Source organism: Pristiophorus japonicus, chromosome 3 (genome assembly GCF_044704955.1).
Source record: "Pristiophorus japonicus isolate sPriJap1 chromosome 3, sPriJap1.hap1, whole genome shotgun sequence".
In the NCBI taxonomy this organism is placed as follows: Eukaryota; Metazoa; Chordata; class Chondrichthyes; family Pristiophoridae; genus Pristiophorus; species Pristiophorus japonicus.
In genome coordinates this window covers 215,954,027-215,980,231 of record NC_091979.1, presented here as the reverse complement: position 1 = coordinate 215,980,231, position 26,205 = coordinate 215,954,027, and the positions used below count along the sequence as shown (strand labels likewise).

The window sequence follows — 26,205 nt, the reverse complement described above, 5'->3', positions numbered from 1 at the left end:
GAGAGTTTGGGAAAATTTGGTGTTCAGAGGGACTTGGGTGTCCTTGTACACAAATCACATGCAGGTATAGCAAGCAATTATGTTGTACTTTATTACAGGAGGATTTGAGTACAAGAGTAAAGACATCCTATTGCAATTATATAGGGTCCTGGTGAGACCGCACCTGGAGTATTGTGTACATTTTTGCCCACTCATTTAGCCTGTCTATGTCCTTTTGCAGATTTTTTGTGTCCTCCTCCTCACATTTTTGTATCATCAGCAAACTTGGCTACGTTACACTCAGTCCCTTCTTCCAAGTCATTAATATATAGATTGTAAATAGTTGGGGTCCCAGTCCTGATCCCTGCGGCACCCCACTAGTTACTGATTGGCAACCAGAGAATGAACCATTTATCCCGACTCTCTGTTTTCTGTTAGTTAGCCAATCCTCTATCCATGCTAATATATTACCCCCAACCCCGTGAACTTTTATCTTGTGCAGTAACCTTTTATGTGGCACCTTGTCAAATGCCTTCTGGAAGTCCAAATACACCACATCCACTGGTTCCCCTTTATCTATCCTGTTTGTTACATCCTCAAAGAATTCCAGAAAATTTGTCAAACATGACTTCCCCTTCATAAATCCATGCTGACTCTGCCTGACCGAATTTTGCTTTTCCAAATGTCCTGCTACTGCTTCTTTAATAATCGACTCCAACATTTTCCCAATCACAGATGTTAGGCTAACCGGTCTATAAGTTTCCTGCTTTTTGTCTGCCTCCTTTTTTTTTTTAAATAGGGGTGTTATATTTGCAGTTTTCCAATCTGCTGGGACCTCTCCAGAATCCAAGGAATTTTGGTAAATTACAACCAATGCATCCACAATCCCTGCCGCTACTTCTCTTAAAACCCGAGGATGCAAGCCATCAGGTTCAGGGGATTTATCTGCCTTTAGTCCCATTATCTTACTGAGTACCACCTCCTTAGTGATTGTGACTGTGTTAAGTTCCTCCCTCCCTATAGCCCCTTGACTATCCACTGTTGGAATATTGTTAGTGTCCTCTACTGTAAAGACTGATACAAAATATTTGTTCAGAGTTTCTGCCATCTCCATTGCTAATTCCCTGGTGTTGTCCTCTAAGGGACCAACATTTACTTTAGCCACTCTTTTCCTTTTTATACACCTATAGAAACTCTTGCTATTTGTTTTTATATTTCGTGCTAGTTTACTTTCATAGTCTATCTGAAGGGGGAAGGTGAACAGCTAGAGGTTGTGATCCATATCGGTACCAATGACACAGGTAGAAAGAGGGATGAGGTCTTGCAGGCAAATTTTAGGGAGCTAGGAAAGGGATTAAAAAGCAAGACCTCAAAAATAGTACTTCAGATTACTCCCGGTGCCACGCACGAGTGAGTATAGAAATAGGAGAATAGAGCAGATGAATGCGTGGTTGGAGAGATGGTGTAGGAGGGAGGGCTTCAGATTCCTGGGGCATTAGGACCGGTTCTGGGGGAGATGGGACCTGTATAGGCCAGACGGGTTGCACCTCAACAGGGTCGGAACCAATATCCTCATAGGGAGGTTTGCTAGCGCTGTTGGGGAGGATTTAAACTAATTTGGCAGGGTGATGGGCACCAGGATGTAACATTACAAAATGGAAATAAAGTGCTCAAAAGGATTGGGAGAGGCAGAAAGCACTAAAGTAAGAATTAGGTGGGGTCAAACTAAGAAAGAATAAAGGATGGTCTAAGATGGGCTTAAAGTGCATCTATGTCAATGCAGAAAGTGTAGTAAAAAAGGTAAGTGAACTGCAGGCACAAATAGCCACATGGGAGTATGATGTGGCAATAACTGAGACCTGGCTCAAAAAAGGGCAGGATTGGGTATTAAATATTCCTGGTTATGAGATGTTCAGGAAAGATAGGGAAGGAAAGATAGGAGGTGATGTGACAGCATTGGTTAAGGAGAATGTTACAGTGCTGGAGAGAGAGGATGTCCTTAAAGGTCAAGGACACAATCTATATGACTAGATTTGGTGGTATACTGGGTGTATTCTATATACCTCCAAATAGTGGGAAAGATTTGGAGGAGCAAATTTACAGAGAAATTACAGAAAGGTGCAAGAACCTGGAGTAGTAATAATGGGGGACTTCAATTATCCCAATATAGACTTGATTTTGATCTTTCAAAATTCTTTAATTCTAGAACGGTCCCAGCGGATTGGAAGGTAGCAAATATTAAAGAAAGGAGGGAGAGAAAACAGAGAACTACAAGCAAGTTAGCCTGACATCAGTCGTCAAAATCCCTTAAAAAGGCCTTTTACACGGTCAACCGTGAGGGACTATGGAGCGTCGTCCTCCGTTTTGGTTGCCCCCAAAAGTTTGTCACCATCCTCCGCCTGCTCCATGACGACCGCGATCCTGACCAATGGATCCACCACAGACGCAATCCACATCCGGACTGTGGTCAAGCAGGGCTGTGTCATCACACCAACGCTCTTCTCGATCTTCCTTGCTGCAATGCTCCATCTCACTCTTAACAAGCTGGAGTGGAACTAATCTATAGAATCAATGGGAACCTGTTCAACCTTCGTCGTCTCCAGATTAGATCCAATGTCGTTCCATCCTCTGTCATCGAACTACAGTGCGCAGACTACGCTTGCATCTGCGCACAGAGGCCGAACTCCAAGCCATCGTCACCATCTTCACTAAGGCTTCTGAAAGCATGGGCCTTACACTAAAGATCTGTAAGACAAAGGTCCTACCAACAACCTGACTCCGCCACACAGCACAGCCTCCCGGTCATCAAAATCCATGGTGCGGCCTTGGACAACCTTCCATATCTTGGGAGCCTGCTACCAGCAAGGGCAGACATCGATGACGAGGTCCAACACCGCCTCCAGTGTGCCAGCGCAACCTTGTGTGTTTGAAGACCAGGACCTTAAATCTGGCACCAAGTTAATGGTCTACAGGCCAGTAGTGATACCCGCCCTCCTACATGGCTCAGAGACGTGGATTATATACAGTAAACAACTCAAAGCGCTGGAGAAGTACCACCAGCATTGCCTCCGAAAGATCCTGCAAATCCATTGGGAGGATAGACGCACCAACGTCAGTGTTCTCGCTCAGGTCAACATCCCCAGTATCGAAGCACTGACCACACTCGACCAGCTCCGTTGGGCGGGCCACATTGTCTGTATGCCCGACACAAGACTGCCTAAGCAAGCCCTACTTGGAACTCTTACACGGCAAGTGAGCCCCAGGTGGGCAGAGGAAATGTTTCAAGGACACACTCAAAGTCTCCTTGATAAAGTGCAACATACCCACCGGCGCCTGGGAATCCCTGGCCCAAGACCACCCAAAGTGGAGGAAGAGCATCCAGGAAGACACTGAGCACCTTGAGTCTCATCGCCGAGAACAAGCAGAAATCAAGCGCAGACAGCGGAAGGAGCGTGCGGCAAACCAGACTCCCCACCCACCCTTTCCTTCAACCACTGTCTGTCCCACCTGTGACAGAGACTGTAATTCCTGCATTGGACTGTACAGTCACCTGAGAACTCACTTTTAAAGTGGAAGCAAGTCTTCCTTGACTATGATGATGATAATTGTTAAGGAAGTGGCATCAAGGCACTTCGATAATCATAACATGATTAGGCAGAGTCAACATGGTTTTATGAAAGGGAAATAGTGTTTGATAAATTTATTAGAGTTTTTTGAGGATGTAACTAGCAGGGTAGATAAAAGGAGAGTAGTATATTGGGATTTCCAAAAGGCTATTACACAAGATAAGGGCTCATGGGATTGGAGGTAATGTATTATTAGCATGGATAGAGGATTGGTTAATGGACAGAAAAACAGAGAGTAGGGATAAATGGGTCTTTTTCAGGTTGGCAGGCTGTAACTAGTGGGGTGTCACAAGGATCAGTGTTGGGGCCTCAGCTCTTTACCATCTATATTAATGACCTCGATGAAGGGACCAAATGTAATGTATCCAAGTTTGCTGATGATACAAAGCTAGGTGGGACAGTAAGCTGTGAGGAGAACACAAAGAGTCTGCAAAGGGATATAGAAAGACTAAGTGAGTGGGTAGTAAGGTAGCAGATGGAGTATAATGTAGGAAATGTGAGGTTATTCACTTTGGTAGGAAAAATAGAAAAACAGAATATATTTTAAATGATGAGGAACTTTTAAATGTTGTTCAGAGAGATTTGGGTGTCCTTGTGCAAGAAACACAGAAAACTAGCATGCAGGTACAGCAAGATATAATGAATGCAAATGGTATGTTGTCCTTTATTGGAAAGGGGTTGCAGCATAAGAGTAAGGAAGTCTTGCTACAATTGTACAGGGCCTTGGTGAGACCACACCTAGAGTACTGTACACAGTTTTGGTCTCCTTATCGAAGGAAAGATATACTTGCCTTGGAGGCGGTACAACGAAGGTTCACTAGATTGATTCCTGAAATGAGAAGACTGTCTTATGATGAGAGATTGTGTAGAATGGGTCTATACTCTCTGGAGTTTAGAAGAATGAGAGGTGATCTCTTTGAAACATACAAGATTCTGAAGCAGATTGACAGGGTAGATGCTGAGAGGTCGTATCCTCTGGATGGAGTGTCTAGAACTAGGGGGCACAGTCTCAGGATAAGGGGTAGGCCTTTTAAGACAGAGATGAGGAGGAATTTATTTACTCAATGGGTTGTGAGTCTTTGGAATTCTCTGACCCAGAGGGCTGTGGGTGCTAAGTCTCTGAATATATTCAAGGCTGAGATAAATAAATATTTGGAGTCTATGGGTATCAAGGGATATGGAGATCGGGTGAGAATGTGGAGTTGAGGTCGATGATCAGCCATGATCTTATTGAATGGCGGAGAAATCTCCAGGGGCCGTAGGATCTACTCCTGCTCCTATTTCTTATGTTGTTATGTAGACTGGGGTCATAATAGTGTAAAGGGCAGAGAAGGGGAAGAATTTTTGAAGTGTGTTCAAGCAAACTACCTTGATCAGTATGCTGCCAACCCAACGAGGGAAGAGGCATTGCTGGATCTGCTTCTGGGGAATGGGATAAGTCAAGTGCAGCAAGTGACAGTAGGTGAACATTTAGGGAACAGTGATCATAGTATCATAATGTTTAGATTAGCTATGGAAAAGGACAGGGAGTATAATAGGCTTGCCAGCAAAGTTACAGCCCATGGAATCAAAGGGACAGAGGCAGCATGGATATGAAATTGGCTAAGTGGCAGGAAACAGAGAGTAGTGGTGAATGCTTGTTTTTAGGGCTGGAGGAAGGAATAGAGTGGTGTGCCCAAAGGTCGGTTCGAGGACCACTGCTTTTCTTGATATATATTAATGACTTGGACATGGGCGTGCAGGGCACAATTTCAAAATTTGCAGATGACACAAAACTTGGAAGTATAGTGAACAGTGAGGAGGAGGAGAGTGATAGACTTCAAGAGGACACGTTGCAGATAAAATTTAATGCAGAAAAGTGTGAACTGATACATTTTGGTAGAAAGACTGAGGAGAGGACATATAAACTAAAGGGTTAGGGCAGAGACACCTGGGGGCATGTGTGCACAAATTGTTGAAGGTGGCAGGACAGGTTAAGAAAGCACTTAAAAAGGCTTACGTGATCCTGGGCTTCATAAATAGAGAGAGAGTACAAAAGTGTGGAAATTATGATGTACTTGTATAAAACACTGGTTCGGCCCCAACTGGAGTAGTGTGTCTAATTCTGGGCACCACACTTTAGGAAGGATGTGAAAACGTTAGAGAGGGTGCAGAAAAGATTTATAATAATAATAATAACTTATTTATATATATAAGAACATAAGAAATAGGAGCAAGAGTAGGCCATACGGCCCCTCAAGCCTGCTCCGCCATTCAATAAGATCATGGCTAATCTGATCATGGACTCCGCTCCACTTCCCTGCCCGCTCCCCATAACCTCTTATCCCCTATAGCGCCTTTAACGTAATAAAATGTCCGAAGGCGCTTCACAAGTGTTACAAGACAAAACATAAATTTGACACCGAGCCACAAAAGAAGAAATTAAGGCAGATGACCAAAAGCTTGGTTAAAGAGGTAGGTTTTAAGGAGCGTCTTAATAGAGGAAAGAGGGGTAGAGAGGTGGAGAGGTTGAGGGAGGGAGTTCCAGAGCTTAGGGCCCAAACAGCTGATGGCACAGCCACCGATGGTTAAGCAGTTATAATGAGGGATGTTCAAGAGGTCAGAATTTGAGGAGCGCAGACATCTTGTGAGGTTGTGAGGCTGAAAAAGATTACAGAGATAGGGAGGGGCAAGGATTTGTAAACAAGGATGAGAATTTTGAAATCGTGGCATTGTTTAACTGGGAGCCAATGTAGGTCAGGAAAGCACAGGGGTGATGGGTGATCGTGACTTGGTGCGAGTTAGTACACGGGCTGCTGAGTTTTGGATGACCTCAAGTTTACGTAGTGTAGAATGTGGGAGGCCAGCCAGGAATGAGTTGGAGTAGTCATGTCTAGAGGTAACTGTTATATATGTGGACTTGTAGTTACTCTGTACAGCCACCAGAGAGCTCATCCCCTGGAGTCCCAAGGGATCCCATAATCCCTTGGGAGCACAGGTATTTAAGGAGGCTTCACAGGTTGGAGGGGCACTCTGGAGACCTGCAATAAAAGACTAAGGTCACACTTTACTTTGAGCTCACAGTGTTCAGTCTGACTTTCTCCATACACAACAACTGGCGACGAGATACAGATAGCGAACCCAAAGATGCAGAGAACAGTGGGCATCCTGGAGAACTTTTCGGAGGGAGATGATCGGAAAACTTTTGTGGAACGACTCTACTAATACTTCGTGGCCAACGAGCTAGATGGGGAAGAGAGCGCTGCCAAACGAAGGGCGATCCTCCTCACTATCTGTGGGGTACCAATGTATGGCCTCGAAGAATCTGCTCACTCCAGCGGAAACCCACGGAGAAATCGTACGCCGACTTGTGCACACTGGTCCGAGAGCATTTGAACCCAAAGGAAAGCGCTCTGTTGGTGAGGTACATATTCTACACCTTCAAAAGATTTGAAGGCCAGGAAGTGGCGAGTTATGTCGCCGAGCTAAGACGCCTTGCGGGACATTGAAAATTTGAAAGACATTTGGAGCACATGCTCAGACATTTTCGTACTTGGCATTGGCCACGAAACCATACTTCGCAAACTCTTGACTGTAGAGACCCCAACCTTGAGTAAGGCCATAGCGATAGCCCAGGCATTCATTGCCACCAGTGACAATACGAAGCAAATCTCTCAGCACACAAGTGCTGCTACAAGTACGGTGAACAAAGTGATGTTGTTTTCGAATTGTAACGTACAGGGCAGGTCACACATACCTGCAGCTGCACGTCGCAGATGACTCAGAGCCCACCATCAAGGGTGATGAATGCAAGGCCATTAACAACTTGTTGGCGCTGAGGGGGTGATCATCATTTCCATTCATGCCGATTCAAAGAGTACATTTGCAAGGGCTGTGGAACAATGGGACGCCTCCAACGAGTGTGCAGGCGAGCTGTGAAGCCTGTTAAACCTGTAAACCACCATGTTGCAGAGGAGGACAGATCCATGGAGGATCACGACAAACCACAGCCTCAGATAGAGAAGGCAGACGTACATGGGGTACACACATTCACCACGATTGTCCCCCGAAAATGCTGAATGTTGAAGTAAATGGACTCCCGGTGTCAATGGAGCTGGACAATGGCACGAGCCAGTCCATCATGCGCAAAAAGACTTGAAAGATTGTGGTGCAACAAGGCCTCAAGGCCAGTCTTAACTTCAGTTCGCACGAAACTAAGAAGTTACACGAAAGAACTGATTCCTGTAATCGGCAGTGCTATCGTAAAGGTCTCCTACAATGGAGCGGTGCACAAGCTACCGCTCTGGGTGGTACCGGGCGATGGTCCCACGCTGCTCGGCAGGAGCTGGCTGGGAAAGATACGCTGGAACTGGGACGACATCCGAGTGCTATCGCCCGCTGACGACATTTCGTGTACCGAGGTCTTAAACACATTTCCTTCGCTGTTCGAACCAGTCATCGGGAAATTCCAAGGAGTAAAAGTGCAGATCCACATAATTCCGGGGGCGCGACCCATCCATCACAAGGTGAGAGCAATACATGATGAGAGAAAGGGTAGTGATCGAGCTAGACCGGCTGCAAAGAGAGGGCATCATTTCACCGATCGAGTTCAGCGAGTGGGCCAGTCCTATTGTCCCAGTCCTCAAGGGAGATGGCACTGTCAGAATCTGTGGTGATTACAAAGTAACTATCAATCATTTATTCGTGCAGCACCAATACACATTACCTAAGGCCGACGACCTCTGCAACGCTGGCGGGAGGAAAGATGTTCACGAAACTGGATCTGACTTCAGCCTACATGGCACAGGAACTGGAGGAATCATCTAAGGCCCTCACCTGCATCAACACGCACAAGGGTCTTTTTATTTATAACAGATGCCCGTTTGGAATCCGATCAGCGGCGGTGATATTCCAGAGAAACATGGAAAATTTACTGAAGTCAGTCCCCCCACACCGTGGTCTTCCAGGACGACATCTTGGTCACAGGTCGGAATGACTGCAGAACCTGGAGGAGGTTTCTTAGTCGACTCAACCGCGTGGGGCTCAGGTTAAAACTCCCGAAGTGCGTTTTCCTGGCGCCTGAAGTGGAGTTCTTAGGAAGGAGGATTGCGGCGGACGGCATCAGGCCCACCAATGCGAAGACGGAGGCAATCGAGAACGCACCGAGGCCACAGAGCATGACGGAGCTGCGGTCATTTCTGGGACTCTTGAACTACTTTGGTAACTTCTTACCGGGTCTCAGCACACTGTTAGAACCACTGCATGTCTTACTACGAAAAGAGAGCGAATGGGTTTGGGGCAAAAGCCAAGAAAATGCATTTGTAAAAGCGAGAAAATTGTTATGCTCAAACAAATTGTTTGTGTTGTATGATCCATGTAAGTGTTTGGTACTAGCATGTGATGTGTCGTCATAGGGCGTCGGGTGTATATCGCAACAAGCTAATGATTTTGGGAAACTGCAACCGGTTGCTTATGCATCCAGGAGTCTGTCTAAGGCTGAGAGAGCCTACAGCATGATTGAGAAAGAAGTGTTAACGTATGTTTATGGGATAAAGAAAATGCATCAATACCTGTTTGGGCTAAAATTTGAATTGGAAACTGATTACAAGCCACTTATATCCCTGTTTTCCGAGAGTAAAGGGATAAGTACCAACGCATCGTCCGCATCCAGAGATGGGCACTCACATTGTCCGCATACAGCTATGCCATCCGCCACAGGCCAGGCACAGAAAACTGTGCCGATGCTCTTAGTAGGCTGCCATTACCCACCACGGGGGGTAGAAATGGCGCAGCCTGCAGATCTAGCCATGGTTATGGAAGCATTTGAGAGTGAGCAATCACCCGTAACTGCCCGGCAGATCAAAACTCGGACAAGCCAGGACCCCTTATTATCTCTAGTCAAAAGCTGTGTGTTTCACGGGAGCTGGTCCAGTGTCCCAGTGGAAATTCAGGAAGAGATAAAGCCGTTCCAGCAGCGCAAAGATGAAGTGTCTATACAGGCAGACTGCCTTCTGTGGGGCAATCGAGTAGTGGTCCCCAAGAAAGGCAGAGATACCTTCATCAATGACCTCCACAGTACCCACCCAGGCATCATAATGATAAAAGCGATAGCCAGATCCCACGTGTGCTGGCCCGGTATCGATGCAGACTTAGAGTCCCGCGTTCACAGATGTAATACATGCTCGCAGTTAAGCAATGTACTCAGAGAGGCGCGTTAAGTTTATGGTCTTGGCCCTCCAAACCATGGTCTAGGGTACACGTCGACTATGCAGGCCCATTCTTGGGTAAAATGTTCCTTGTGGTTGTAGACGCGTACTCCAAGTGGATTGAATGTGAGATAATGTCAGCTAGCACGTCCGCTGCCACTACTGAAAGCTTGTGAGCCATGTTTGCCACACAGCGCTGGTTTAAATGGGGCAGATGTGACATGTTTGATTCCGTTACAGGTCATGAATTCTTTGAACTCCGCACTGGTAAAACATGGCCCGTTGTCACTTACCAGAACATCTGGTGAGCGACAACGGGCCATGTTTTACCAGTGCGGAGTTCAAAGAATTCATGACCTGTAACGGAATCAAACATGTCACATCTGCCCCATTTAAACCAGCATCCAATGGTCAGGCAGAGAGAGCAGTGCAAACCATCAAGCAAGGCTTGAAGAGGGTAATTGAAGACTCATTGCAGATTCGCCTATCCCGAGTCCTGCTTAGCTACCGTACGAGACCGCACCTGCTGAACTGCTCATGAAAAGAGCACTTAAGACAAGACTCTCGTTAGTTCACCCTGATCTACATGAACAGGTGGAGAGCAGGCGGCTTCAACAAAGTGCATACCATGATAGTGCAAATGTGTCACGCGAGATTGAAATCAATGATCCTGTATTTGTATTAAATTACAGGCAAGGTCCCAAGTGGCTTCCCGGCACTGTCGTGGCCAAAGAAGGAAGCAGGGTGTTTCGGGTCAAACTTTCAAATAGACTCATTCACCAGAAACACTTGGACCAAATCAAACTCAGTCATGGACTATCCTAAGCAATCCACCTTGGACCCTACCTCCTTTGATCCCCCAACATACACACCAGTGGCAACCGGCACCACGGCTGACCACGAAGCAGAACCAATCATCCATAGCAGCCCTGCAAGGCCCAACACACCAGGCAGCCCTGCAAGGCCAGCTGCATAGCAGCCCAGCGAGAGCCCAACAAATGATTCAACAACACCAGCTTTCACACCGAGACGATCAACCAGGGCAAGAAGGGCCTCAGATAAACTCACATTGTCAATAGTTGCATTATTGACTTTGGGGGGAGTTTTGTATATATGTGGACTTGTATTTACTCTGTACTCCCATAATCCCTTGGGAGCACAGGTATTTAAGGAGGCTTCACAGGTTGGAGAGGCACTTTGGAGACCTGCAATAAAAGACTACGGTCACACTTTACTTTGAGCTCAGTGTTCAGTCTGACTCTTTTTCCATACACAACATAACAAAGGCATGAGTGAGGGTTTCAGCAGAAGAGCTGAGGTAGGGGCAGAGGCGGGCAATGTTACGGACGTGGAAAAAGATGGTTTTAGTTATGCCGAGAATATGTGGTTAGAAACTCATTTCAGGGTCAAATATGTGGTTAGAAACTCATTTCAGTCTTGTTCATCCTTAGATTGATGCTAGGGAGAGGGATGGAGTCAGTGGTTAGGGAACGCAGTTTGTGGCAGGGACCAAAGATAATGGCTTCGGTCTTCCCAATATTTAATGGCAGAACATTTCTGCTCATCCAATACCGGATGTCGGACAAGCAATCTGACAATTTAGATACCGTGGAGGGGTCGAAAGAAGTGGTGGAGAGGTAGAGCTGGGTGTCGTCAGCATACATGTGGAAACTGACTCAGTTTTCGGATGATATCTCCAAGTGGCAGCATATAGATGAGAAATAAGAAGGAGCCAAGGACAGATCCTTAGCAGACACCAGGGGTAATGATGCGGGAGTGGGAAGAGAAGCCATAGCAGGAGATTTTCTGGCTACAAATAGATAGATAAGAATGGAACTAGGCGAGTACACGCCCACCTAGCTGGACGTTGGTGGAGAGCTGCTGGAGGAGGATGGAGTGGTCAACTGTGTCAAAAGCTGCAGACAGGTCTAGAAGGATGAGGAGGGATAGTTTACCTTTGTCACCCTCACAAAGGATGTCATTTGTGACTTTGATGAGAGCCGTTTCGGTACTGTGGCAGGGGCGAAAACCAGATTGAAGGGATTTAAACATTAAATTCATGAAAAGATTGTCACGGATTTGGGAGGCAACAACACATTCAAATACTTTGGACAGAAAAGGAAGGTTGGAGATCGGGTGATAGCTAGCAAGCAAAGTGGGGTTAAGGGTTGTTTTTTTGAAGAGAGGGGTGATGACAGTAGATTTGAAGGAGAGGGGGATAGTACCTGAGGAGAGAGAACCGTTAACAATATCGGCTAACATAAGAGCTAAAAAAGGAAGTTGGGTGGTCAACAGTTTGGTGGGAATAGGGTCAAGAGAGCAGGAAGTGGGTCTCATGGACAAGATGTGTTTGGAAAATGATACCAGGAATAAGAGACTTCAGTTACGTTGATAGACTGGAGAAGCTGGGATTGCTCTCCTTGGAGCAGAGACGATTGAGAGGAGATTTGTTAGTGGTGTTCAAAATCACGAAGGGTCTAAGACAAAGTAGATAGAGAAAAACTATTCCCATTAGCAGAAGGATCGCGAACCAAACGACACAGATTAAAGGAGATTGGCAAAAGAACCAGAGGCGACGCAAGAAAAATCTTTTTTAATGTAGCGACTGGTTAAGATCTGGAATGCACGGCCTGAAGTGGTGGTGGAGACAGACTCAATCTTATCTTTCAAAAGGGAGTTGGACAAGTATCTGAAGGAAAAACAATTGCAGGGCTACGGGGAAAGGGCAGGAGAGTGGGACTAGCTAAGAGCCGACACTGGCTTGACAGGCTGAATGTAACCATTCAATGGGCCCAAGTTTCCACAAGAAAAAAAACGGGCGCCCCTCCGAGCTGGGCGCCCGTTTTTCGCGCCTAAAAAAATCCTCGGTATTCTCCGCCTACTTACAGGTCCTCTGGCCCTCGGCACAGCCAGCACGAGCTGTGGGGGAGGGGGGGGGGGCGGAGCCAGGTCCCTGCGCTCCCTGCTACAGTCGGCACGCAAGTGCAGTCGCTCCAGGCGCCGAACTGTGTTGGAGGGGCCCGAAGCACGCAGCCCCTAGCCCTGGCTGAATGGCCTCACTGGGGCTGCGTGAATGAAGCTCCTCCCACAGCCAGCTCCTGCTCACCGCCCCCGACCAGACCCGACACTCGCTCCCCTCCCCCCCCCCCTCCCACCCGCTTCCCCCCCCCACCCCCCAACCAGACACCCGCTCCCATCCCCCCCCGACCAGACACCCGCTCCCCTCCCCCCCCGACCAGACACCCGCTCCCCCCCCCCCCCCCCCCCCCCTCCCACCCCCCGAGATCTCTCTCTCTCTCTCTCTCTCTCTGATTCGCGCCTGATTTTTAGGAGCAACTGGTGGAGAACGGACTATCTTAGAAATCGCAATTCTCCACATTTTTTTTTTCTGCAGTTCTAGTCAGGTAGAACAGTTCTACTTTGGAACAGAATTTTTTCTTCAAAAGGGGGCGTGTCCGGCCACTGACGCCTGATTTGAAAGTTTCCAGTGAAAATGTACTCCAAACTAAAGTAGAATGGAGCCAGTGAAGATTTTTGTAGAACTGAAAAAACCTGTTCTACACATTAAAAAATCAGGCGCAGGTTACAAATTAGGCGTCCAGAACGAGGTGGGGGGGGGGGGGGAACTCATTAAATTCGACAATAAATCCTTATTTATACTTCTACAAATATTATACAAATAAATCCAACCTGAATAAACATTTATAAGCCAAGAAAAGATTAAATAAACCATCTTCCTACCTGTGTGAAAGTGCTTCAGCCAGGGAGAATTCTGCAGCCGTTCGTTGCCGCTGAGCGGGAGCAGGGGGGGAAGAGAAAGCCATTCGTGCCGCTGAGCTGGGGGGGGGGGGGGGGAAGAGAAAGCGGTTTGTTGTTGTGGAGGGGAGGGAGGGGAAGGAGACAGCCGTTTGTTGCCGCGGAGGGGAGGGAGGGGAAGGAGACAGTGAGAAGGGAAGCCTCAGTGCTGATGGCAATGTGATTTCATTAAAAAATGTTCAAAAATTAAACAGCTACAAAGAACTACAAAAATGGCCGAGTGCCAATGTTTTTTTTCACACTGAGCATGCGCGAACGCTCCAACGCGCACGCGCAGCGTTGCCGGCAGGAAAAAAACTAATTTAAATAGTACCCGCCCCCTCCCACTTACAAAATCGGCGCGAGTGTAGGCTCCGCCCCCTGGGCGCCGCGCCAAACAGACAAGGAGCTGCAAAGCGCTCGAGAATAGCGCGTTTATTTTCTGGCGCCGTTTTAGGCGCGAAAAACGGGCGCCCAGCTCGGAGGGGCGCCCGTTTTTTATCCTGTGGAAACTTGGGCCCATAGTGTGGCTCCATTGAAATTTCACACGACCACAATGACAATTCAGTAAAATTGGAGTGCTGATCTTGAATATGAATATGGTAAGCCATTATATTTTTTCTGACGTGAACTGCACACAACGCAAATTATTTATACTACTAAAGCTCACTGTTGAAGCACACACAGAAATCAATGCAGCTCAAGTACCAATATTTGGCCATGGAAGCAGTAGCAGAATCCAGTCGCCGTTCCATGTGCAACTGCAGGCAGCTGTCAATGAATGCTCGCCCCACACAAGTCTGCGTCTTTATTTCTGCCAACTTGTGCTGCACGGTCTAGAAGTGAAAGAAAGAGGAACCCTTACCACAGTTTCATGTACTCTCTATGTCTCATGACTAGATAGCATATTGCAGTGACATCTCTCATAATACTTCATTTTAAAATTTCTTATGAAAGATGACCTTAAGTGTCAGCAATTGGTGATCAATGTAAAACAATTGTATGTTTTGTTTCATTTATAAAATTGCCTATTGTGATATTCAGTAGGTCTGCTCTAAAATATCAACCATTTCTGCTGACTTCAAGGCTCGAGAGAATTTGGAACCGATGTGCAAAAAAAGCAACGACTATAATATTTTGATTTATCAAGCTAAGGGCATAACAGTTTTACAAAACTTTTTTGTCATGCTTTATTCTGTTATTAGCCTATTGCCATCCTAGCCCAATTGTGGTGGAATGCTAGAATTGTCTTGGCAATGAACTTTCATTCGGTTGCATCAAGTCCTTCTTGACACATCAGAGCTTCTGTGTTAAAGTGTCAGATTCGAGTCTGATGGAACCATTTTCTTATATGATCATTAAAAAATTCACCAGGTTCTACCAATGGACTTGTGGGCAAAGACCATATAAACCAGAACATCCCAAATTCGTCTTCTGGTCAATGCAGAGCAGCAACTGGCCTCCTGGACTACAGAATGGGGAGGGGAATGTGCAGGATCAGCTTGGGGTCCTACTCCTTCTCACAATCCATGCTGGAAAGTCTTTGTGGATATTGTACAAGATGGAGCTCAGCGATGCGGTTATCAATGGTGGAATGCCCTGCCAACACTCACGGTTTGGGTTCAAACACAAAGATTGGCCATTTGGGCAAAGGGTTGGTAGCATTGTGGTTATGTTACTAGACTAGTAATCCAGAGGCCTGGACTAATGATCTGGAGATGCAAATTCAAATCCCACCATGGCAGCTGGGGAATTTCAATTCAGCTAATTAAATAAATCTGGAATAAAAAGCTAGTATCGGGAATGGTAACCATGAAACTATTGGATTGTCGTAAAAATCCATCTGGTTCACTAATATCCTTTAGGGAAGGAAGCCTGCCGCCCTTACCCTCTGAAATGGCCTAGCAAGCCTCTCAGTTGTAACAAATTGGTACAAAAAACAGTAACAAGAATAAAACTGGACGGACAATCGGCATTGACCTCGGCACCGACCACAGAGACGACAACAGCTCACCCAGCCCAGTTGACCCTGCAAATTCCTCATGAACATTTGGGGATGTGAAAAATTGGGAGAGCTGTCTTACAGACTAGTCAAGCAATTGCCTGACTAGTCATGCTCACAGAATCATACCTTTCAGCCAACATTCCAGTCTCCTCCATCACCATCCCCGGGTATATCCTGTCACAGTGGTATACAGTCGGGAGGGAGTGGTCCTTGGAGTCCTCAACATTGAATCCGGACCCCATGAAGTCACAGGGCATCAGGTCAAATATGGGCAAGGATACCTCCTGCTCTCCCTCAGCTGACGAATCAGTACCCCCATTTTGAACACTACTTGGGAGAAGCACTGAGGGTAGCAAGGGCACAGAATGTACTCTGGGTGGGGACTTCAATGCCCATCACCAAGAGTGGCTCGTTAGCACCACTACGGACCGAACTGGCTGAGTCCTGAAGGACACAACTGATAACCATCACGAGGGAAAAACCTACTTGACCTCACCTTCACCAATCAACCTGTCGCAGGTGCATCTAACCATGACAGTATTGGTAGCAGTGACCACCACACAGTCCTTGTGGAGACGAAGTCCCATCTTCACCTGAGGACACCCTCCATCGTGTTGTGTGGCATTACCACCATGCTAAATGGATACAGAACAGATCCAAAAGCTCAAAACTGGGCATCCATGAGGTGCTGTGGGCCATCAATGGCAGCAGAATTGTATCCCACCACAATCTGTAACCTCATGGCCCAGCATATTCCTCACTCCACCATTACCATCAAGCCAGGGGAGCAACCCTGGTTCAATGAGGAGTGTAGAATAGCATCGTGGGCCACTCCGACCTGTGTGAGACCACCACCGCAGATCGGGGCTATAAATAGAGCTGGAGCGCCGGGTCCTGGAACATTGTGGGCCGTCCCGACCTGTGTGAGGCGACCACCACCACAGGTCGAAGCTATAAATAGAGCTGGAGCGCCGGGTCCTGGAACACTGTGGGCCGCCCCGACCTGTGTGAGGCGACCACCACCACAGGTCGGAGCTATAAATCGAGCTGGAGAGCCGGGTCCTGAAACATTGTGGGTGAAGGTGTGGTGAATGAAGGCACGGGGGCAGAAGAGCCGAGGGCCCAGGACAGCACGGGGGGCCTGCCCACACTGCAATATATGTGCGCACTAGGTCCGTGCAGCAGAGCAGGTCTCCAGTCGTCCTGGTTCAACCCTTGCCACTGGATAAAGGCCGAGCTCTGTCGAGCCCGTGTGGTGGCTGATGTGCAATGGTCACCATACGTTAAAAAAAAATCCATGCATAGGCATCTTCCATCCCCTCAATTGGAGTTCAGGACTGGAACATCGGGTCCTTCATTGAAACATCGGTGAACTCTTGTGGAAGCAAGTCATCCTCGTTCGAGGGACCGCCTATGATGTTGAGAATAGCAAGCCAGGAGCAGCAACAAGCATAACTTAAAAAAAAAGAGTGCCAACCTGAGGAAGCTGCAAAACAGGATTACATGCATGCTAAACAGCAGAAGCAGCATGCTATAGATAGAGCTAAGTGATCCCACAAGCTACAGATCAGATCAAAGTTCTGCAGCCCTGCCACATCCAGTCGTGAATGGTGGTGTACAATTAAAGAGTTACCGGGAGGAATAGGCTCCATGAAAATTCCCATCCTTAATGATGGCGGAGCCCAGCAAACAAGTACAAATGACAAGGCTGAAGCGTTTGCAACCATATTCAGCCAGATGTGCCGAGTGGATGATCCATATCAGCCTCCTCCTGATGTTCCTACCATCACAAAAGCCAGTCTTCAGACAATTTGATTCACTCAGTGTGATGTCTAGAAATGGCTGAGCACGCTTGATACAACAAAGGCTATAGGCCGCGACAACATTCCAGCTGTCGTGCTGAAAACCTGTGCTCCAGAACGAGTCACGCCTTGAGCCAAGCTGCTCCAGTACAGCTACAACACTGGCATCTTCCCGACAATGTGGAAAACTGCCCAGGTAGGTCCTGTCCACAAAAAGCAGGACAAATCAAATCCAGCCATTTACCACCCCATCAGTTTACTCTCAATCATCAGCAAAGTGATGGAAGGCGTCGTCGACAGTGCTATGAAGTGACACTTTCTCACCAATAACCTGCTCACAGATGCTCAGTTTGGGTTCCGCCAGGACCACTCATCTCCAGATCTTATTATACAGCCTTGGTCCAAACATGGACAAAAAGCTGAATTCCAGGGGTGAGGTGATAGTGACTTCCCTTGACATAAAAACATAAGAAATAGGAGCAGGAGTTGGTCATTTGGCCCGAGCCTTCTCCGCCATTTAATAAGATCATGGCTGATCTGATCATGGATCCAGCTCCACTTCCCTGCCCACTCCCCAGAACCCTTTACTCCCTTATCGCTCAAAAATCTGTCCATCTCCGCCTTAAATATATTCAATGACCCAGCCTCTACAGCTCTCTGGGGTAGAGCATTCCACAGATTTACAATGCTCAGAGAAGAAATTCCTCCTCATCTCAATTTTAAATGGGCAGACCCCAAGTTTTAGTTTTTCCTATATGAGTGGAAATGTCCTCTCTGCATTCACCTTGTCGAGCCCCCTCATTATAAGAACATAAGAATTAGGAACAGGAGTAGGCCATCTAGCCCCTCGAGCCTGCTCCACCATTCAAAAAGATCATGGCTGATCTGGCCGTGGACTCAGCTCCACTTACCCACCCGCTCCCCATAACCCTTAATTCCCTTATTGGTTAAAAATCTATCGATCTGTGATTTGAATAATTCAATGAGCTCGCCTCAACTGCTTCCTTGGGCAGAGAATTCCACAGATTCACAACCCTTGGAGAAGAAATCCCTTTTCAACTCGGTTTTAAATTGGCTACACCGTATTTTGAGGCTGTGCCCCCTAGTTCTAGTCTCCCCGACCAGTGGAAACAACCTCTCTGCCTCTATCTTGTCTATCCCTTTCATGATTTTAAATGTTTCTATAAGATCACCCCTCATCCTTCTGAACTCCAACGAGTAAAGACCCAGTCTACTCAATCTATCATCATAAGGTAACCCCCTCATCTCCGGAATCAGCCTAGTGAATCGTCTCTGTACCCCCTCCAAGGCTAGTATATCCTTCCTTAAGTAAGGTGACCAAAACTGCAGGCAGTACTCCATGTGCAGCCTCACCAATACCCTATACAGTTGCAGCAGGACCTCCCTGCTTTTGTACTCCCTCTCGCAATGAAGGCCAAAATTCCATTCGCCTTCCTGATTACCTGCTGCACCTGCAAACTAACTTTTTGGGTTTCATGCACAAGGACCCCCAGGTCCCTCTGCACCGCAGCATGTTGTAATTTCTCCCCATTCAAATAATATTCCCTTTTACTGATTTTTTTTCCCAAGGTGGATGACCTCACATTTTCCGCCATTGTATTCCATCTGCCAAACCTTAGCCCATTCGCTTAACCTATCCAAATCTCTTTGCAGCCTCTGTGTCCTCTACACAACCCGCTTTCCCACTAATCTTTGTGTCATCTGCAAATTTTGTTACACTACACTCTGTTCCCTCTTCCAGGTCATCTATGTATATTGTAAAATGTTGTGGTCTCAGCACCGATCCCTGTGGCACACCACTAACCACCGATTTCCAACCCAAAAAGGACCCATTTATCCAGACTCTCTGCTTTCTGTTAGCCAGCCAATTCTCGATCCATGCTAATACATTTCCTCTGACTCCGCGTACCTTTATATTCTGCAGTAACCTTTTGTGTGGCACCTTATCTAATGCCTTTTGGAAATCTAAATACACCACATCCATCGGTACACCTCTATCCACCATGCTCAATATATCCTCAAAGAATTCCAGTAAATTAGTTACATATGATTTCCCCTTCATAAATCCATGTTGTGTCTGCTTGATTACACTATTCCTATCTAGATGTCCCCCTATTTCTTCTTTAATGATAGCTTCAAGCATTTTCCCCACTACAGATGTTAAACTAACCGGCCTATTGTTACCTGCCTTTTGTCTGCCCCCTTTTTTTTTTTAAAAACAGAGGCGTTACATTAGCTGCTTTCCAATCCGCTGGTACCTCCCCAGAGTCCAGAGAATTTTGGTAGATTATAACGAATGCATCTGCTATAACTTCTGCCATCTCTTTTAATACCCTGGGATGCATTTCATCAGGACCAGGGGACTTGTCTACCTTGAGTCCCATTAGCCTGTCCAGCACTACCTCCCTAGTGACAGTGATTGTCTCAAGGTCCTCCCTTCCCACATTCCTTATATGTTTCGATAAGATCACCTCTCATTCTTCTGAACTCAATCTATCTTTATAAGTCAACCCCCTCATCTCCAGAATCAACCTAGTGAACCTGCTCTGAACAGCCTCCAATGTAAGTATATCCTTCCTTAAATACGGAGACCAAAATTGTACGTAGTACTCCAAGTGTGGCCTCACCAATACCCTGTTAAGTTGTAGCAGGACTTAGAAACATAGAAAATAGATGCAGGGGTCGGACATTCGGCCCTTCGAGCCTGCACCACCATTCAATATGATCATGGCTGATCATGCAACTTCAGTACCCCATTCCTGCTTTCTCTCCATACCCTTGATCCCTTTAGCCGTAAGGGCCACATCTCATTCCCTTTTGAATATATCTAACAAACTGGACTCAACAACTTTCTGTGGTAGAGAATCCACAGGTTCACAATTCTCTGAGTACAGAAGTTTCTCCTCATCTTGGTCCTATATGGCTTACCCCTTATCCATAGACTGTGACCCCTGGTTGTGGACTTCAACATCGGGAACATTCTTCCTGCATCTAACCTGTCCGATCCCGTCAGAATTTTATATGCTTCTATGAGATCCCCTCTCATTCTTCTAAATTCCAGTGAATATAAGCCTAGTCGATCCAGTCTTTCTTTATATGTCAGTCCTGCCATCCTGAAATCAGTCTGGTGAACCTTCGCTGCACTCCCTCAATAGCAAGAATGTCCTTCCTCAGATTAGGAGACCAAAACTGCACACAATATTCAAGGTGTGGCCTCACCAAGGCCCTGTACAACTACAGTAAGATCTCCTGCCCCTATACTCAGATCCTCTTGCTATGAAGGCCAACATGCCATTTGCCTTCTTACCGCCTGCTGTACCTGCATGCCAACTTTCAATGACTGATGTACCATGACACCCAGGTCTCGTTGCACCTCCCCTTTTCCTAATCTGTCACCATTCAGATAATATTCTGCCTTCCTGTTTTTGCCACAAAAGTGCATAAGCTCACATTTATCTACATTATACTGCATCTGCCATGCATTTGCCCACTCACCTAACCAAGTCACCCTGCAGCGACTTAGCATCCTCCTCATAGCTCACACTGCCACCCAGCTTCGTGTCATCTGCAAACTTGGAGATATTACATTCAATTCCTTCGTCTAAATCATTGATGTATATTGTAAATAGCTGGGGTCCCAGCATTGAACCTTGCGGTAACACACTCGTCACTGCCAGCCATTCTGAAAATTCCTACTCTTTGCTTCCTGTCTGCCAACCAGTTCTCTATCCATGTCAATACATTACCCCCAATATCATGTGCTTTAATTTTGCACACCAATCTCTTGTGTGGGACCTTGTCAAAACCCTTTTGAAAGTCCAAATACACTGCATCCCTTGTCCACTCTACTAGTTACATCCTCAAAAAATTCTCGAAGATTTGTCAAGCATGACTTCCCTTTCATAAATCCATGCTGACTTGGATCGATTCTGTTACTGCTTTCCAAATGCGCTGCTATTGCATCTTTCATAATTGATTCCAACATTTTCCCCACTACCGATGTCAGGCTAACAGGTCTATAATTTCCTGTTTTCTCCCTCCCTCCTTTTTTTAAAAAGGTTGGGTTATGTTAGCTACCCACCAATCCATAGGAACTGATCCAGAGTCTATACAATGTTGGAAAATGACCACCAATGCATCCACTATTTCTAGGGCCACTTCCTTAAGTACTCGGCCTTCAATCCCATCAATTTCCCCAACACAATTTCCTGACTAATAAGGATTTCCTTCAATTCCTCCTTCTCACTGGACCCTCGGTCCCCTAGTATATCCAGAAGGTTATTTGTGACTTCCTTAGTGAAGACAGAACCAAAGTATTTGTTCAATTGGTCTGCCATTTCTTTGTTCCCCATTATAAATTCACCTGATTCTGACTGCAAGAGACCTACATTTGTCTTCACTAATCTTTTTCTCTTCACATATCTAGAGAAGCTTTTACAGTCAGTGTTTATGTTCCCTGCAAGCTTACTCATACTCTGTTACCCCTCCTAATTAAACCTTTTGTCCTCCATCCCCTTGCAATAATGGCCAACATTCCATTTGCCTTCTGATTACTTGCTGTACCTGCATACTAACTTTTTGTGTTTCATGCACAAGGACTCCCAGGTCCCTCTGTACTGCAGCACTTTGCAATTTTTCTCCATTTAAGTTATAATTTGCTTTTCTATTTTTTCTGCCAAAGTGGATAACCACATATTTTTCCACATTATACTCCATCTGCAAAATGTTTGCCCATTCACTTAGCCTGTCTATATGCCTTTGCAGATTTCTTGTCCTCACAATTTGCTCCCCACCCATCTTTGTATCATCAGCAAACTTGGCTACATTACCCTTGGCTACTTTCATCCAAGTCATTAATATAGATTGTAAATAGTTGAGGCCCCAGCACCGATCCTTGCATCACCCCACTAGTTACTTACTGTTTGCCAACCAGAAAATGATTGGTTCCATTTAAGGTTGCATTTGACGGAGTGTGGCATCAACGAGCCCTTGTATAGTTAAAGTCAATGGGAATCAGGGGGAAAACTCTCCACTGGCTAGAGTCATACCTAGCACAAAGGAAAATGGTTGTGCTTGTTGGAGGGCAATCATCTCAGCCCCAGGACATCGCTGCAGGACTAAATCAGGGCAGTATCCTAGGCGCCACCACCTTCTGCTATTTCATCAATGACCTTCCCTCCATCATAAGGTGAGAAGTTGGGATGTTCGCTGATGATTGCAGTGTTCAGTTCCATTTCTCACTCCTCAGATAATGAAGCAGTCTATGCCCGCATGCAGCAAGACCTGGACGACATTCAGGCATGGGCTGATAAGTGGCAAGTAATAAGTCACATAAGCCACATAAGTGGCAGCAATGTCTATCTCCAACAAGAAAGACTTTAACCACCGCCCCTTGACATTCAATGGTATTACCATCACCGAATCCACCACCATCAATATCCTGGGGGTCACCAGTGACCAGAAACCTAACTGGACCAGCCACATAAATACTGTGACGACATGAGCAGGTCAGAGGCTGGGTATTCTATGGTGAGTGACTCCTGGCTCCCCAAAGTCTTTCCACCATTTACAAGGCACAAGTCAGGAGTTTGATAGAATACTCTCCACTTGCATGGTGGAATGCAGCTCCAACAACACTCAAGAAGCTCAACAGCATCCAGGACAAAGCTCGCTTGATTGGCACTCCATCCACTACTGGTGCACCATGACCCCAGCATTGAAGCACTGACCACACTTGATCAGCTCTGCTGGATAGGCCACATTGTCCACATGCCAGACACGAGACTCCCAAAACAAGCGCTCTACTCGGAACTCCTTCACAGCAAACGAGCCAAAGGTGGGCGGAGGAAACGTTACAAGGACACCCTCAAAGCCTCCATGATAAAGTGCAACATCCTCACTGACATCTGGGAGTCCTCGGCCAAAGACCACCCTAAGTGGAGGAAGTGCATCCTGGAGGGCGCCGAGCACCTCGAGTCATCGCCGAGAACATTCAGAAATCAAGCGCAGGCAGCAGAAAGAGCATGTGGCAAACCTGTCCCACCCTCCCTTACCCTCAACGACTATCTGTTCGACCTGTGGCTCTCGTATTTGACTGTTCGGCTACCTAAGGACTAATTTTAAGAGTGGAAGCAAGTCTTCCTCGATTCCGAGGGACAGCCTATGATGATGATGATGATGGTGGTGTAACATGTACAAGATGCAGTGCAGAAACTCGCCAAGGCTTCTTTGACAGCACCTCCCAAACCGCTACTACCTAGAAGGACAAGAGCAGCAGGCGCATGGGAATGCCATCACCTTCAAGTTCCCCTCATACACAACTTTGGAAGGCGATTCACCACCACCTTCTCAAGGGCTATTAGGGATGGGCAATAAATGCTGGCCTTGCCAGTGACTTCCACATCCCATGAACAAATAAAATAAAATTTTATTGGAGGGTTCCTGGTACCCATGTAACAACTCAAACGTCAACCCCTTCATGAGGAAGACTTTTAAAAAATCAATAAATCCATAAATAGAAAGAGCCACGGGAAAAGCCACATCCCCTTTCTGAGGAATTGGGGGAGAAAAGAGGAAAAGAAAGGCAATTAATGTTACCTAAGCTGTTCACGTCGAAGGACAGATCTCTTACACAACTTTAGACTACTATTCAGCTTCTGTTACATTTGATGTCAACAACTGCAATAGTTTTGTTATATCAGTATTGTGAAACTAACCCGTTTGTTAAATTCTGTTCATTAACCAAATCACTCATTTCATACATGTCTTTAATTTCCTCCAGAAGTGAACATTCACTGTAATTAACTTGTAATTTTTCTGCAGTGTCAGAGAATGCACACTTACCTGCAAATCAGCAATAGTTTTTCCAAAGGCCTTTCTCTGCCTCACATACTTTCTAGTTTCTTCAAACATGAATTCACAGTTGGCAAGGGCCATGTCTGCAATTAGCAACCGTTCCTTTAAACATGCAAGATTACACATTACTTCAGACAGGAATAAAATGCAACAAAATACATCATATTTACACCTCACAAACAGAACTTAGTAATATATTTTGTGCATGGGAGATATACAAATTTCACAGTAGGTTAAAGAAGCAAATAACAATCTGATATAGGACAGGGCAGCAAATCAAATCCATGCCATTCTTTTTTTTTAATGTTTCAAAAGATGGTCATTAAGCTATTGGATAGTCCAACTTCATTTTTTTTCCTGCTTTACAATTTTGCTGGTATTTTCTCAATGTTTGGTTTCTCCATACTATCCCCACTCCTTCCAAAGATGTCACAGGCTTGCAGTTTAACAAAAAGAAAGACAATTACTATTTTCCAATATTCTTCCCCCTCTTAAAGGTGTTAACTTTCGCTGGTGTGTGGCTCCATGGGCATCGGTATCCCTGTGGTACCTTTCTGAAATGGCCATTCGTCAAGCAGGTCTACACTAAGAATGCAGAGGGTTAATTATATTCAAGTGGTGGGTATTAATTGGGGGCTCTCTTGTGCACATATGGAAGTAGGCTGGGGAAGGTTTGCAAACTTATCTTGGGGATGCACAGTATATAATTGCGTGTCTGTAAATAAAAGGGTTGTAAGCGACTGAAGACTAGGCTCCAGTATTCTATTATTCACGACCTGGCTATCTGACTTTTACACACAGAGGGCACCACAACCAAGCCTGATCCCGTTTTCACCTGGTGTCCATGCACATACGTTCTAGCAGGGGTCACTGGACAGGACTGAGAACGCTGGCTGATTTTTCCTCCACCTAGCCCAGAGCAATTTTAGTGCTGTCTACTGCTACCGAGAACAAACCTGGCAATCATCTGTCTTAGTATTTTACCCCGAGGCCATCAGGTGAGTTTACAAAAAGAACATTAAAGGGTAGCAATACAACAAGAGACAGCAATGCAAAGTAATCCCCTGCCCCCTTCTCCATCAGTACAGTTAGGGGCATAAAGCTAATTATTTCTCTGATTAGGAAAAAATCTCTCCACTTCCCGGGCAACTTGTTGGAAACTTGCCATGTTACGATTCCAACATGGAAATTGGCATTTAGATGCAGAGACTTCAGTCAGCAGGTCTCACTGTAGCTGGGTATCCTTGCCAGGCCTTCATTTAAACAACGCACAGCAAGCTCCACTCCATGGCCTAGTGGATAAATGCACTGTACTATCAACCAATAGGTGACAGGTTCAATCCCTGGCAAATTGAGCTAGTGGATCTCAATTAGGGCAACAGTTGGGTTGCTGTATTTAGCCTCAGTGTCCTGGGCTAGAAATGGGAAAAACTCAACTAAGGTTGTCTCTCATAATTGCTACCCAATGACTCCAACTGTGTGCATGGATGAGTCGGATTGGGCTCAGCTCTGATCCTTTCCGTGTTTGAATGGTATGTCTCGGCTCACACATGAAAAATGGCCATGAGTGAAAGCTGCCAGCAAAATGAAGGCACATGGGATTGGGGGTGATGTATTGACGTGGATAGAGAACTGGTTGGCAGACAGGAAGCAAAGAGTGGGAATAAACAGGTCCTTTTCAGAATGGCAGGCAGTGACCAGTGGGGTACCGCAAGGTTCAGTGCTGGGACCCCAGCTATTTACAATATATATATTAATGATTTAGACGAAGGAATTGAATGTAATATCGCCAAGTTTGCAGATGACACCAAGTTGGGTGGCAGTGTGAGCTGTGAGGAGGATGCTAAAGAAGCTGCAGGGTGACTTGGACAGGTTAGGTGAATGGGCAAATGCATGGCAGATGCAGTATAATGTGGATAAATGTGAGGTTATCCACT

At 46.1% G+C, this 26,205-nt stretch overlaps 1 protein-coding gene across 1 annotated transcript in view; it reads right to left on the bottom strand.

Moving 5' to 3' along the window:
• Positions 1-26,205, bottom strand: part of kansl1l (KAT8 regulatory NSL complex subunit 1-like) — a 321,460-nt gene that overhangs the window by 205,130 nt on the left and 90,125 nt on the right. Inside the window, exons 8-9 of the mRNA XM_070876272.1 lie at positions 24,257-24,370; positions 14,294-14,421 (exon numbers count right to left, since the gene is read on the bottom strand). Of these exons, the coding sequence (XP_070732373.1) occupies positions 14,294-14,421; positions 24,257-24,370 (242 nt within the window). The remainder of the gene's footprint in view (positions 1-14,293; positions 14,422-24,256; positions 24,371-26,205) is intronic.